This window comes from Phyllostomus discolor, chromosome 6 (assembly GCF_004126475.2).
Source record: "Phyllostomus discolor isolate MPI-MPIP mPhyDis1 chromosome 6, mPhyDis1.pri.v3, whole genome shotgun sequence".
Classification (NCBI taxonomy): domain Eukaryota; kingdom Metazoa; phylum Chordata; class Mammalia; order Chiroptera; family Phyllostomidae; genus Phyllostomus; species Phyllostomus discolor.
This window is the reverse complement of record NC_040908.2, coordinates 112,687,494-112,703,080: the sequence shown is the minus strand read 5'-3', so window position 1 is coordinate 112,703,080 and position 15,587 is coordinate 112,687,494. Positions and strand designations below refer to the sequence as shown.

Sequence of the window (15,587 nt, the reverse complement as noted above, 5' to 3'; positions counted from 1 at the left end):
TTGTTAGGGATTGAGGCTTTGTTGTAGTAGCAGGATTTTAAGCAGGTAAGAGATGACATTTTCAGGAGGGAGCTTTGCCCTGTTTTATCTCCCCCAGCTCACAGGTAGTACCATCATGTTACACCCCTACCCTAAACTGGAGTTGAGAGGGGGTGCAGAGGGCACCGAGTGCTTTCTCCTGTGACCCTTCTTTCTGCCTGTGTCTTGATCCTCTGTCACCTTCTTTACCTTGTCCTTAGAGATTGCCATGTGGCCTAAGATGCAAACTGAACCTAGGACTACATACCTGCATTTGGTACAACCTTACTAATCTTATATATTTAAGGATCCGAAAATACGGATAACAACAAAGAATTAGGCAGTAAAAGGTTTTTCTATGCTCCCTTTAATAATGTAACACAATGATTTATATAAATCTGTTTATCTTTCATCTTCATAAGTTTTCATCTTACTGTTAAAGCGGCAAGATTTTACTTTAACAGAAATGTCATTGCGATTGACGGACAGGGTTAGTATCTCTTCTAAGATCTCCCTTCCATCGTCATGTTTCTAAGTTTCTCAGTATCTTGTGGACACCTGTGCCTGAAAGTTTCTATGATGATTTTTAAGCTGTGACTTCCACTTTGTCAAAATTCGAGGGTGTCAGTCTCAGAAAGAGTTCCACTCAGGTTCAGAAACTGAAAACTTTTGCCATGAGTGTGCAAATGGGAACATATTGATAGAGTTTTATCTTGAACGTGTACATTTATTTTATACTATATTTAAGCTAATCAGTTTTTAAATGTTGGTAAACAGAGCAACATTTAAACATTTTTAAAGTATAAAAGAGGAGAACACTGCTATTCTGTGGTTTTACTTCTCTGATGTTTTATACAAGCGTCTTTTTAAAGCACTTGGACCTCTCCTTTCACCATATAACATTTTGTTTCCTCTGTTTGCAAAATATGAATTGCCTTGTATTCCCTTTAAAGCTGTGTAAAAACTGTGCACACTGATATTTAATAAAGTTATTTTTTCAGCTAGAAAGGACCATTTTCCACCAATTAAATTCTCTAGAGTCACATAGGTTCATTTAAGTTTCTTCCTATTAATGGTAGAAACAGGTTCTGTGTAGGTTTTCTTTTCTTTTAATATATTTTATTGATTATGCTATTACAGTTGTCCCATTTTCCCCCCTTCACTCCCATCCACCCTGTACACCCTCTCCCACCCATATCCCCCACTTTAGTCATATCCATGTGTCATACTTATAAGTTCTTTAGCTTCTACATTTCTCATACTATTCTTACCCTCCCCCTGTCTATTTTCAACCTAAAATCTATGCTACTTATTCTCTATACCTTTTCCCCCTCTCTCCTCCTCCTACTCCCCTGTTGCTAACCCTCCATGTGATCTCCATTTCTGTGGTTCTGTTCCTGTTCTAGTTGTTTGCTTAGTTTCTTTTGGTTTTGCTTTAGGTGTGGTTATTAATAATTGTGAGTTTGCTGTCCTTTTACTATACATGTTTTCTCTTTATCTTTTCTTAAATAAGTCCCTTTAACATTTCATAAAATAAGGGCTTGATGATGATGAACTCCTTTAACTTGACCTTATCTGAGAAGCACTTTATCTGCCCTTCCATTCTAAATGAAAGCTTTGCTGGATAGAGTAATCTGGGATATAGGTCCTTGTCTTTCATGACTTGGAATGCTTCTTTCCAGCCCCTTCTTTCCTGTAAGGTCTCTTTTGAGAAATCAGCTGACAGTCTGATGGGAACTCCTTTGTAGGTTACTGTCCCCTTATCTCTTGCTGCTTCTAGGATTCTCTCCCTCATTTTTACCTTGGCTAATGTAATTATGATGTGCCTTGGTGTGTTTCTTCTTGGGTCCAACTTCTTTGGGGCTCTCTGAGCTTCCTGGATTTCCTGGAAGTCAATTTCCTTTGCCAGAATGGGGAAGTTCTCCTTTATTATTTGTTCAAATACGTGTTCAATCTGTTGCTTTTCCTCTTCCCCTTCTGATACCCCTATAATTCGGATGTTGGAACGTTTAAAGATGTCCTGGAGGTTCCTAAGCTTCTCCTCATTTTTTTGAATTCTTATTTCTCCATTCTTTCCTGTTTGGTTGTTTTTTTCTTCCTTCTGGTCCACTCTATTGTTTTGAGTCCCAGTTTCCTTCCCATCACTATTGGTTCTCCGTGCATCTTCCTTCATCTCTTTTATGGTAACCTGCATTTTTTCATCTAATTTGCACCCAAAATCAATCAATTCCATGAGCTTTCTGATCACCAGTGTTTTGAACTGTGCATCTGATAGATTGGCTATCTCTTGGTTGTTCAAAAGGATGAGTCCTGGGGCATTGATCTGTTCTTCTGTTTGAGACATGTGTCTCTCCCTCTGTCTCTCTTTTTCTTTTTTTTTTTTTTTTTTTTTTTTGGTCTGGTCGCTCCTGTTATAGTGTGAGGCAGAGCTTAGGTGTTAACCGGGGCTGGGCACCCCAGTTGCTAGATTGTGACGTTGTATGTGGGGGCGGGAGGGAACAGTGGCAGTTCCACTACAGTGGTAGTTCCATTCTCCTGGGACCTCAGTCCCTTCTCTGGGATCCTGGGTTGCAGGCTCTGCCCTGCTCCACAATCACCGCCTCACTGGGTCTGCCAGCTGCCGCTTGCGTACTCAGGGTCCACTGCTGTGATCTTGTGTGCCCCAGATGCCTTAAGTGCTCCCGGTTGCCCTATGCCCCCAGTTCTCCCTGTTCTCCTCGCGCCACAACCCATGCCCGGCTGCTCCTCTCCACCCCTCCTACCGGTCTGGATGAATGGGTCTACTTCAACTTCTTGGCCGTCCGACTTGCATTCAGGTAAATTCTTTGTCAGTTCTGGGTGTTATTCTGCCTCTAAATTGTTGTTCTAATCTTGGTTGTGCATGGAGGTACGGTGCGTCCACCTATGCCTCCATCTTGCCGGAAGTCAGGTTTTCTTATAAAGATGTGAAAGAAGCTAAATGACACTTTTCCTGAATTACTAAGATGGAGTATTTGTTCAGAGATGGTAGGTTTGTTTGAACTGTTCTATTTTAAATTGTATTTTCTTTGTATTAATACTTTTCATTAAGCATGAAAAAATTGCTTTTCCAGTACATGGACATTCACTACCACGGACGTCTGTCAGCTTTGCAGTGGAGGTGAAGGAGCTGTGTACCTCCAGCTAAAGACTGGCCATTGCCCAGTGACTGTTCTGTTTTGCAGGCCACCGTGTGAGCACATGAATAGGAGGAGAAAATTTCTTCTTGCCTCGGTTCTTGCTCTCCATAATTCAAGTTTCATCTACCCTTCATGTCAAAAGTGCTTCTCTCGGATAATCCTAGTCTCCAAAAGGTACAAGTAAAGCCTGTAAGCGTGAGAGAGGAAATGCGAGTGAGTTGCAAGCCTGTGCAGGAAGCAGAAATCCCCCACTTTGATTTCCCCACCGCCACTGCACCACAAGTTTGTGGCCGAGGAATCCCGTACTCCAGCCTTGACAGGAGACTTTAGAGACACCGAAGAGCAAAAAGACTGCTGCCTAAAGATTTTCTTTGGTTTCCTCTTTGATGGGCTTCACTCTTTTCTTTTTTTAACCTCCAGGATTTGGAGCAGTGGCGGTTTTCACATTACATTCAGCAGAGCCTTAGGTCTCCGTGCTTCTGGAGGGAGGTGGGGACCGGAGAGGGAGCAGTGGATAGTGCTGGCAAGTAGGATGGGCTCTGGGCCCCACCGTAGTTGGAATAAGGGCTCCATTCTCATCCTTGTTTTAGGGTTTCATGATTTCATTTGAAAGGTTCCATGATGTATATAAAGATACAGACACATAGACATACAAATATAAGATATATAGAAAATTTTGATTGTTCATATAAGATTATCATGTTTATATACATAAGTGTATATATACCTATATATGTACCTGTATGTGAATATGATAATCTTTTGATATGAAAGACCAAATTAACTTTATTTTTATAATGTGTGTGTGTACTCTTCCAAAAATTATGAGCAAGGAATGGTACTTATTTATTTAGATGAGCTATCCCAGCCCAAACAGATATGATTTGCCCTTCTAGGTTACTTAATGGGACCCATTGTTTCTTTAGTCTAGAAATTTGTCTCTGATACTAAGAACTTTGTTTTCCTGTTTCAAAATGTGAATCATAGCTCAGAGACTATCTACCCATCCTCTCCTATCCCTCCTGCCCCCTCAACCACCCAAAATGTTTGTGTCATTCACTATGCAAGTCAAACCGAATTTCACATACATCAGTTGTGGTTTTCTCCTTTTGGGAGAAAGTGATATGAAAAGCCTTAAACATACATTTTTTTTAACTTACTGATTTAAGAGAGTGCAGAGAAGGGAGAGAGAGAGAGAGGGAGGGAGGGAGGGAGAGAGAGAGAGAGAAAGATTTTTGTTGTTTTACTTATTTATGCCTTCATTGGTTGATTCTTGTATGTGCCCTCACCAGGGATATAACCTGCAACCTTGGTGTATTGGGATGATGCTCTGATCAACCCAGGCAGGGCCAAAGATACATGTTTTGTTTTGTTTTTTTTCAATTACAGTTTATAATCAGTATTATTTTGTAGTAGTTTCAGAGGTTCAGGTGTATCACATAGTGGTTAGCCAATCATGTACTTTACAAAGTGTCCCCTCTGATATTTCTGGCACCCATCTGGCACCATACAGAGTTATTGCAGTATTATTGACTGTATTTCCTATGCTGTACTTTACATTCCTGTCACTATTTTGTAACTACCCATTTGTACTTTTTAATCCCTTCACCTTTTTTCAACTAGTCCCCCAACATTCCTCCCCTCTGGCTACCATTAGTCTGTTCTCTGTATCTATGAGTCTGTTCCTGTTTGTTTTGCTCATTTATATTGTTCTTTAGATTCCACATGTAACTGTAATCATCTGGTATTTGTCTCTCTCTCACATTTATGCTAAATGTCTTTCATTTAGCATAATACCCTCTAGGTCCATCCATATTGTCACAAATGTATTTCATTCTTTTGTGTGGCCAAGTAGTATTCCATTATATGGTGTTGGCAAAGTAGGTTGGCAGAAGTACATGAAACACAGATTCTTCTTATATTATTATTTATTGTATTGTTTATTTGTGTTACCATTGTAAATCTACATTTGCCCCATGTGTATTTTTCCCACCACAGCTTTTTTATCCACTTTTGTATTGATAGGTTCTCGAGTTATTTCCATTAAGTATACGTTTTTAAAAAATATTTTTATTACATTGTATACATTCAATTTAATATGGGACTATAAATTTGAAAGGGATGTTATTTGATTATCTAGACTAGGATTCTTAACCTTGGGGTCTGTGGATACTCTACAGATGTGTATGAATCTGCCAGTCCCCAAAATATGTAAAGTATCAAGTGTTCTGGTTATGTGTGTGTTTTTCTGGGGAAGAGTCCATTGCTATCATCAGACTTTCAGAGAGTTTCAAGACCAAGGCAACACTAAGAATCACTAATCTCACCACTGCTCCTACTTTGGAAATATTTATAGCTACACTAGAAAAGTAAATGAATGAAACTTGCTATTTTAAGTGGTATCACAAAAACATAGCCAATTTCAGGTATTATTTTAAATCTTGTCAGAGGCTTTTTGAGGTCAAAACCATTCTCATAACCCTAAGGCATTATCCCCCTTCTCACTCTCATTCTCTTGTGAATGCAGAGAGGGGTTTTCGAGAGACTGCGTGACACTTGATGTCACCACAGACTGAACAGAAAGGGAAATAGAATTCTGCTTTATTAAACCAAACATTACAGAGATTTGCAAATGTAAAACAGTGCCACTCTTCTCACTAGTTGTTTTTGAGGGACACATAGTTATTTATTTATAAAACTATGTTCTTTCTGTTAACCATGTAATGAGTCTCTTTATTTTTAATGAACTAATAAATACTTTTTAGATTTATTTTAATTTTTCATTTAATCTTCATAATCAGTTTAAAATATAAGTAGAGATTACTCACATAAACAAAACCTCTCGTTTTTCTCAATAATTTTTAAGCATATACAGTTTGAAAACTGCCATTCCATAACAAACAACATTTTGGAAATAAGGGTGTTTCTAAAAGTTAAATCAGAGAATTATAATTTGAATGTGTTGTCTCTACCCTTGCTTCCCATAGTGTGGTCAGGGGTGCAGCTGCATCCATATCACCAGGGAGCTTGTTAAGAATGCAGAATCTTGGACCTTGACACAGACTTATTGAATCACAATCTTCATTTTAACAAGATCCCGGGTGATTAGTATGCATATCAAAGTTCAAGCCCTGGTTTTGGCTGGGTGTGGTTCAGTTGGTTGGAGCATCACCCCAACACCAAAAAAAAAAATGGATACAGGTTCATCCCAGGTTAGAGCACTTAAGGGAGGCAACCGGTTGATGTTTCTTTCTCACATTAGTGTTTCTCTCTATGTCTGTCTGTCTGTCTCTCTTTTTCTCTCCCTCCTTCCTTCCCTCTCCCTCCCTCCCCCTTCTTGTCTCTCTAGAATCAAAAAACATATCCTCCGGTGAAGATTTTTTTTAAAGTTCAAGCTCTGATGTGTATCACTCCATACTAACATTTATTTCAATCCAGCCTTATTCCCAAAGGATTAAAGGAAACTATACACAAATATCTTCATTATACAAATATTATATAAAACTATATATAATTTAGCTTTGGCCAGGTGGTTCAGTTGGTTGGAGTACTGTCCCTTTTACCAAAAAGATTTCAGGTTCCATCCCTGGTCCAGGCACAACCTAGGTTGCAGGCTTGAGCCCCGCTCATGTGTATGGGATGTGAATGGGAGGCAACCAACCAATGTCAGTCTCTCACATTGATGTTTTTCTCTCTCTCCCCCCTTCTTCTCTGTCTAAAATCAATAAAAACATATCTTTGGGTTAGAATTAAAAAATAATAAACTATATATATAATTTGGTGTTCATATGCATTCATACTAGTAAACCTAATTTTTGTTAGGCTATCACTGATACCATTTGTAAGACAGTTCATTATTAATCTTACTGTTTTTATAGTTATCATAAGACACTATACAAGAAACATTTGGCTAGAAATCCAAAGCCTTGAATTTCGGTCATAAAGTTCACTAACTTTGTAACCTTGGGCAAAAATTTACCCAATTGCCCTATATGTAAATGGAAATAAATGGCCTTGTTTACCTGTAATAATGAAATAACGTATGTTGCAAATATTTATAAACTGCAAAAATGTGGTGCCAATTGACTAGTCTAAGATTTGCTAAGATTTTTACATTACACCTGAATGTTTTATTAATACATATCTTTTAAAGAAGCTATATTTATGGCCAAACTACAGCACAAACTCTAGCAGATTTGGGTAAGATTATAAGAGAGAAGCAGACTAACACTTATTAATTGGCAAGATCTGCAATAGATTATTTCTTTACTTTCTTTTCTTTTACTTTGTGTCCTTTTATCCTTCAACCTTGAATTTTATAGATGAGGAAATTAAGGTTTAAGGGATTTAGTAACTATCTCCAGACCAGACATTTAGTACATGACAGTAGAGTTACACTTGATACACACTGGTCATAATTACATGTTGCCTTAAAAACAAGTTAAATAAGATGTTTTGTACCTAACTTTTTGTAATCTAATAAATTCTTAGTATATTCCAGTACATTAAAGAAAGTTAAGTTATTCTTATAAACTGTTTCAAGATTATTATTTTTTAATAGAAGATAAACATCAATTTTTAGGTTTTCTGTTGGTGTGGTATTTACTTCATTATATTTAGTTTCCTCACCTCCCCCAACCCCAGAATATAGCATGCCTCACTTTGTTCGTGATTTAGCTACCGAGTAAGAACATCTGCCTCTCTCCCCATGATGCCCCCATGCATGTGTGCACACACACACACAGTTATCCTTCACCTTCCTGTCAGTTTGGCACTATTTAATTTAAGTTGGTGAAGGTAGCTGCTATAAATAAAGAAATTCAAAAGAGATTGGTATGAAATAGTTTAAGAACAATGTAAGTTGTATAGGAACATTTATATATACAATGTTATTTTTAATTTTTATTTTTCCAAATTTGTTCACTGTATAAAAAAATTTAATGAGCATTTCTATATTTTTTCCCATTTTTCCAGGTCTAATTGTCCAAAATGTGGTTCTGCTGGTGAAGCTGAAAATGCCAGTTATAGATACAAGCTTTCCATAAAAGTTGCAGAATCAAACAAATTATTTGCTGTTACTGTTTTTGGAAGCTGTTTAGATACATTTTTTGGTCTTGCAGCCACTGATTTACACAGGTAAGGTCATTTAAAGCATTCTCTTTCCTAGCTACTTCTTTAGTATAGTATATTAACAAAATTGAAAGATGTGTGGGTTTTTTTAAAAAGATTTTATTTATTGTTAGGGAGAGGGGAAGGGAGGGAGAAGAAAAGGGAGAGAAACATCTATCAGTTGCCTCTAGCACACCCCCAGCAGAGGACCTGGCTCACAACCCTGGCATGTGTCCCAACCAGGAACCAAAACTGCGACCTTTCAGTTTGCAGGACAGACAATGCCTAACCTACTTTGCAGGACAGTGCCCAACCCACTGAGCCACACCAGTCAAGGCTGAAGATATGTGTTTTTAAGGTAATATGTACTTGGTAAAAAGATGACCACTCAACCTCAGATCATCAGTTACTTTAAAAGATAATCAAGAAATATTTATTTCCTGTATACATATTGTGATAACGGTAAACTGGGCTCCTTTTATTCAGGCCAACTAAGTTGTAATTAGAACATAAAATTACAAAACTTTAATCCAAGTTAGTAAACATAGAATAAGAGAGTAAAATTGTTTCAAACTGAAGGATTATCCAAATCGAGGTTAACACTCAAGTGGCTAAAGTCCCTTGAGGCAGAAGCTGTCTTTGGGAGGGAGCATTTGCACATCAGAAGTTGAAATTCAGTTCCTTCTCTCAGTTGCCTGACCACTTCACCTGCACGATTTGCCCTGCCAGGATGATGGCCTGAGAATGCAAGGATATGTCTAGGCACCTGAAGCTCTTTCTCCCCTTCAGTCTTCTCTCCTCCTCCCGCAGTCCTTGACAGAAGAAATGTCTGTCTCCTTCCTGTGCAGAGCAAACTCATTTGATCAAAGGACAGCAGGGGCACGAGGGCCACGATTGCCAGGGAAGAAGAAAGACTCCCCTCTGCTTTGAGGAGAAGGGCTAGAGATCCCACCACTGCTTCCACTGCTACTTTTAGAAAAATTGCTGGGCCTGATGGCTAGGAAGGCATCCACTCAATTTATACTTGATCAGTTGTTTGTGTCTCTCCAGTTGTGGGAAACTAGAGAGAAGAAATGCCTAAATATGTAATTCAAAAGGTTCATGCTGCATTTTCAAACTAATTGTTTTTCTCTTCTGACTTATGGCAAGTTAAAATTTCAAAGTTTATCTCTTCACATGTTTTCTTTTCTTTCTGATAGATACATCCAGGATCCTAATGAAATCCCAGGAACACTGGATAGTGATTCAACTCAGAACCTATTAACCAAAGCAGTTGAAACTTGCTTTGTTGGACAGAGCTTTATATTTGGAGTGACGGTAATGGAGACCAGCTTTCTTTTTTGTATTCTGTTGACATTTCATTTTAATGAAATCATTTGAATTCTCTAAAATGTTTTTAGGAGTCATAACTGTGGGAGCCTATAGTACTACAGACTATAAAAACAGGCTGTAGGTAAGCTATTAAAACACCATGTGTGACAGCTTCTTTCAAAAGTCAGAAGAGCCAAGTTTAAATGTTTTCAGAGCTTTAAAAATCTAAATTTATATAAATTCAGAAGTGTTAGATATTTGTTCATCTGCATATTGATAACTCTAAGAATAGGTTGGGAAGGTTGGTCTTAAATAATTATAAAAGCGATGATAGAAGTTAAAAAGAATGTACTGACTCTGAAGTAATGATGGTTTCCTGTCTCATCTGTGCTAGTGGGAACAGATGGAAATTTTATCCACATTGCAATTGGGGTTTTAAAAACAGGAATGAAGCACTCTGTAACTGAACAGTAAAGAAAGACCCACAGGGAAGGTGAAACCAGGAGCTAAAGAGGTTTCTTAAAAAAAAAAAATAAAGCTGAGATGGCTCTTTATCTTTTTTTCGTTTTTAAACAAGTGAGGATATTCCCTTAAGCAATCAAAGTTTATGGAAGCTAATGAGAACTATTATATAATAGCTACATTTATTGAGCAACTACTATTTGCTAAGCATTGCAGTTTTCCATATTATTGCAAATACAATAATCCTGCATTTTAATATTTATTTTATAAATGAAAAAAACTAAGACTCAGTAAGGTTAAATAAGTTGTCCAAAGTCACAACACAAATAAATGTCAGAACCAGGATTTGAATACAAGTCTCTTTATCCCAAGGTTTACTTCTACTTATACTGCTGTACCTGTGAAACTAGAGGAATTGAAATTAATTTAAATCTTTGTTTCATAATCTAGTCAAAGAAAGATGATTTTATTCTCATTTAAACTTATTCTTTCACAGAATTTTGAAAACCAACATGGGCGAGGTTCAGATTCCAGGAACTCCTTAGAACAGTGCCCTGACGACAGGAGAGACATTAAAGAGCTAGTAGCTTGCCAGATGGTCCTACCAGACCCGGGTGTTGCAGGCTTCACGGTCATGGACTATTTCCGGCAGCTTTTGCGGCTTTCTGATCTCAGGAAACTTCACGGTGGCTCCCAGACACCTAGTAGCCACTCAAGTAGTGATCTCAGCAGCATATGTGGCCCTGACAGCAGTTCTTGTTCTTTTGAGTCCAATGGCAAAGATACTTTTTTACTCCTCTGGCAACCATCACTTGAACTCACTTCCATTGTTTCACAGCCAACAGAGGATGCTAACTTTTCAGCTTCAGGTCAAAGCAAGGTCGTTGACACTCTTTACCAGAATAGAGAGTGCATTTCCTTGGCAGAGGCCACTGGTTCCAGTGGTTACCATGAAGCCATTCAGTGTTCATGGAGTCTTGCTTCCTATATGCATCAAAAGAATACAGCACAAAAGCTGGGTGAAGAACTTGACCTACAAGCTAATCAGCCAAATGCAGTTCACAGCAGTCAGCATGATATTGCAGTTACTGGCTCTAATTTATTCCCCTTGAAAATGCAAGAACCTTGTGAGCCAATTAATACAAAATCCTTCCATAGTGCACTGGAAATAGAAAACAGGTGTTCCCTGCATGAGCTAACATGTCACCGGCATCAAGATGTCAATACCCTGTTGAGCCTTCAGGAAAGACATACATGTTGTCCACTTTTATCACTCAGACCTGAAGAGATAGCTGGTGGCTCCCCAGATGATGACCCCAAGATCTGGGATGATCTGCCATTCTCTGAAAGCTTAAACAAGTTTCTGGCAGTTATTGAAAGTGAGATTGCTGTAACCCAGACAGATGCCAGCGGTAGGAAGTGTTGTCTAGACAATGGCATTGATAAAGTACGTGCAGACCACAGCAGTTTATCTGTGACTCCCCAGAGAACTACGGGACCCTTGCATACCCCACCCATAGCTTTAGGATCATCGCAAGCAAAGGTCAAAACAAACTCTGGCAAAGACAACTTCTTGTCCAACTCTGAAGCAAATCCAACTCGTAGTGTTCAAAAAGAGTCAAAACCATGTAACCCAGCAGAGGCTATCTCTATAAGTAGAGGTGGAAGAGATATTTCTCAAAATTTCTTGTCAAGCACTTGTCTGTCAGCTCTGTTTCCATCTTCAAAAGGTTTAGGAACATCATCTCTTACGAATTCTACCAGAATTCCACCACATGGGGCTGCAATTTCAGTTACATGCAGTACTTTAGAGAGTGACCATTCTTATTTCAATATCAAATATTTTAATGGATGTGGAGAGGAATCACTTCTGGAAACAAGTGAGAAGTTGACCACTTTGTGTGCTAGGAGGTATAATGATGTTTCTGACCTTTGCAACTTAGAAAATAAACAATATAGTAGGTGGCCAGAGAACCAAGGTGATGGTCTTACAATTTGCAGGAAACTTACATATCCCTTAGAAGCGCCCTGCAGCAGTCCAGAGAGAAGTACAAATACATTGAAAGAAATGCCTCATGGACATATCGATAATAATTTAACACAAGAGTATTTTTCTGGTCATGAAGGTAGCTACAATGCTTCTGCTGATCTCTTTAATGATAGTGTGAAAGAAATGGACATTGCAACAGAGATCACCAAAAAATCACAGGATATTCTGTTACAATGGGGACAGCCTCTGTCCGAAGGTCATCATACAGAACCTGATTCTTCACCGAGATCACTTTCTGAAAACTCCAGCCAATCATCACAAAAATTGTCCTTGCAAAACATGCCTGGCTCCATGTACCCCAAAACATGCCCTTCACATTTTCCATCAGATTTAGAAAGTGATTTTGAAGATAGCCAAGACTTTGTTCCATGTTCACAGTCAACTCCTATTGCAGGATTTCACCAAACAAGAGTTCATGGGAGGAAAGGAGATTTCAAGAAATTACTTGCCTTTTGTTCAGATCTTGATGCTAACTATAAAAAACCAAGAATTTCCTCTGAAAATGAGGCACAGCAAGCCACTCCTAGCTGTCCAAAAAATATGAAAACACCCAGTCAGATGTCCAAAAGCCCTGTTATATCTAGTATTACACAACCAGAGGTTTTCAAAAACTGTCCTGTTGCTGAGTGCCTTGAACCTGACATTGATGAATGCGTCCCTCCTACCACAAAAAAAGTACTTCTTTCAGATGGGCTTGGATTCCAAACCATGGGTCTGAGGAAATGCTCTGCTGCCTGTAATTCTCCCAATCAAAATGCATTACCCAGAAAGAAACTGAATCATATCAAAAAAAGAACCAATAAATGTTTAATTAAGAAGGAGTTAAATTTAAAGAATATGTTTACAGCTGTAGTTACAAACCAGAAAACTCCTAACTATAATAGTTCACACTCAGGGTGGATTTCCAAAGGGTCAGTTTTGGGACTTGGTTCTTGTTCAGAAGTCAGATGTTGCCTTTCATTTTCAGAAAATGGGCCACCTTCAGTGCCTGAAGCTAAAAGCTCTTGGTCTCCTGAACTGTTTTCATAAAATGTCACCTTACCCCAATGGCTGAAGTTTTAAAGATAAGTCTGTTTGGAAACTTTTACCTCCACTGTCATGGAAAGCTTTCTTAATATTTTTAACCCTTGAAAGAGACACGAATAGAAAAGAGGTGCTGTTGTGTCTTTTAAAAGGTTTGTAAAGCAGTTGTTTTCCTGTGTTTTATGCAGAATACTCTGATTCAGATAATTTGGCACTTTATATTCTTAACTTACTTTAGTAATATTGTTAGTTTTGTGTATTAAAATTTGTTAAACTCACATGTACATTCAGAAATAAAGACTTTGTGAAGCAAAACTTAAAAATCTTCACTAATTATTCAGCACTGTTCAGCTCAGAAAATACCTGTTATGTTAGACTAACTGCTGTGTCAAGTTTGTGATACCAGCTCTAAGATTACTGATCTCAAAAGATTTTTTTCTACTGGGGAAAATACATATTACAGACAATTTCATTACAGTGCAGCAAATGCAATGAAAGAGGTTTTTAGTGGATATTACAAACATTTATGTTGCTATGAGATTGTAATAGAGAAGCAGTTAACCCAGCAAAATCTGGGCTGGGGATAAGAAGAAGGGTCAATAAAAACATACTATTTGGAGCTAAGTGTGAAACTGTCACTATTTTATTTAATAAATATTCACCATGTGCTTACTACATTCTAAGTGCTGGGGACACAAAGATGAAAGCCAAGCCTCTTCTCTCAAGACACTCAGGGTCTAGACTTCTGGCCAAGATGGAGGCGTAGGTAGACACAGTATGCATCCTTGCACAACGGAAAGAAGGACAACAACAATTTAAAAACAAAAAACAACCAGAACTGCCAGAAAATCGAACTGTATGGACGCCTGACAACCAAGCAGTTAAAGAAGACATGCTCATTCAGACTGGTAGGAGGGACAGAGATGGGCAACCAGGCAGAGAGGACCCAGCGAAGTGGTGGATTGTGGAACAGAGTGGGCAGAGCAGCAGCTCATGGGGTGGGCAGAGCGTCAGCTCGTGGAGCAGGCAGTCCCACATTCACATGCAGATAAACCGGGAGGAACACCTGGGGAACGGGATGGACCTCGAAACCCAGGGTCCCAGTGAGGGGAAATAAAGCCTCAAACCACAGATTGAAAACACCTGTGGGGGTTGCAGCAGCAGGAGAAATTCCCAGCCTCACAGGAGACTCCACTGGAGAGACCCACAGGGTCTTAGAATGTACACAAGCCAACCCACCCGGGAATCACCACCAGAAAGGCCCACTTTGCTTGTGGGTAGTGGGGGAAGTGACTGAAATCTGGCAGAGAGTGGAGCAAGTGCCATTGTTTCCTCTTGACCCCTTCCCTGCATACAGTGTCACAAAACCATGATGAGGGTTGCCCCGCCCCGGTGAACATTTAAGGCTCTGCCCCTTATACAAAGCACGTGTTCTGAGACAAAAAAAAAAAAAAAAAAAAAAAAAAAATGGTCCAAATGAAAGAACAGATCAAAGCTCCAGAAAAAATACAACTAAGTGATGAAGAGGTAGCCAACCTATTAGATGCACAGTTCAAAACACTGGTAATCAGGATGCTCACAGAATTGGTTAAATTTGGTCACAAATTAGATGAAAAAATGAAGGCTATGCTAAGTAAAATAAAGGAAAATGAACAGAGAACCAATAGTGATGGGAAGGAAACTGGGACTCACATCAATGGGGTGGACCAGAAGGAAGGAAGAAACATTCAACCAGAACAGAATGAAGAAACAAGAAATCAAAAAAATGAGGAGAGGCTTAGGAACCTCCAGGACATCTCTGAACATTCCAACATCCAAATCATAGGGGTACCAGAAGAGGAAGAGCAAGACATTCAAAAGTTATTTGAAAAAATAATAAAGGAGAACTTCCACAATCTGGCAAAGGAAATAGATGTCCAGGAAGCTCAGGGTCCCAAAGAAGTTGGACCACAGGAGGAACACCCTAAGGCATACCATAATTACATTACCCAAGATTAAAAATAAGGAGAGAATCTTAGAAGGAGTAAGAGAAAAGACAGTTACCTACAAAGGAGTTCCCATCAGACTGTCGCTGATTTCTCAAAAGAGACCTTACAGGAAAGAAGGGGCTGGGAAGTATTCCAAGTCATGAAAGGCAAGGACCTACATCCTAGATTCCTCTATCCAGCAAAGCTTTCATTTAGAATGGGAGAGGAGATAAAGAGCTTCTCAGATAAGGTCAAATTAAAGGAGTTCATCATCACCAAGCCCTTATTATATGAAATGTTAAAGGGATTTATCTAAGAAAAAGAAGATAAAAAATATGAAGAGTAAAATGACAGCAAACTCAGTTATTAACAACCACACCTAAAACAAAAACTGAGCAAACAACTAGAACAGGAACAGAACCACAGAAATGGAGATCACATGGAGGGTTAGCAACAGGGGAGTGGGAGGGGGAGAGAGGGAGAAAAGGT

At 38.8% G+C, this 15,587-nt stretch overlaps 1 protein-coding gene across 2 annotated transcripts in view; it reads left to right on the top strand.

The window, feature by feature from the left end:
* DDIAS (DNA damage induced apoptosis suppressor) overlaps positions 1-13,751 on the top strand; it is a 45,098-nt gene extending 31,347 nt beyond the window's left edge. For both annotated transcript variants that reach the window (XM_028515853.2, XM_036028743.1), the window contains exons 4-7: positions 3,222-3,350; positions 8,151-8,312; positions 9,485-9,602; positions 10,555-13,751. In XM_028515853.2, the coding sequence (XP_028371654.1) occupies positions 3,222-3,350; positions 8,151-8,312; positions 9,485-9,602; positions 10,555-13,137 (2,992 nt within the window). In that variant the 3' untranslated portion in view covers positions 13,138-13,751. The remainder of the gene's footprint in view (positions 1-3,221; positions 3,351-8,150; positions 8,313-9,484; positions 9,603-10,554) is intronic.
* The last annotated feature ends 1,836 nt before the right edge of the window (positions 13,752-15,587 follow it).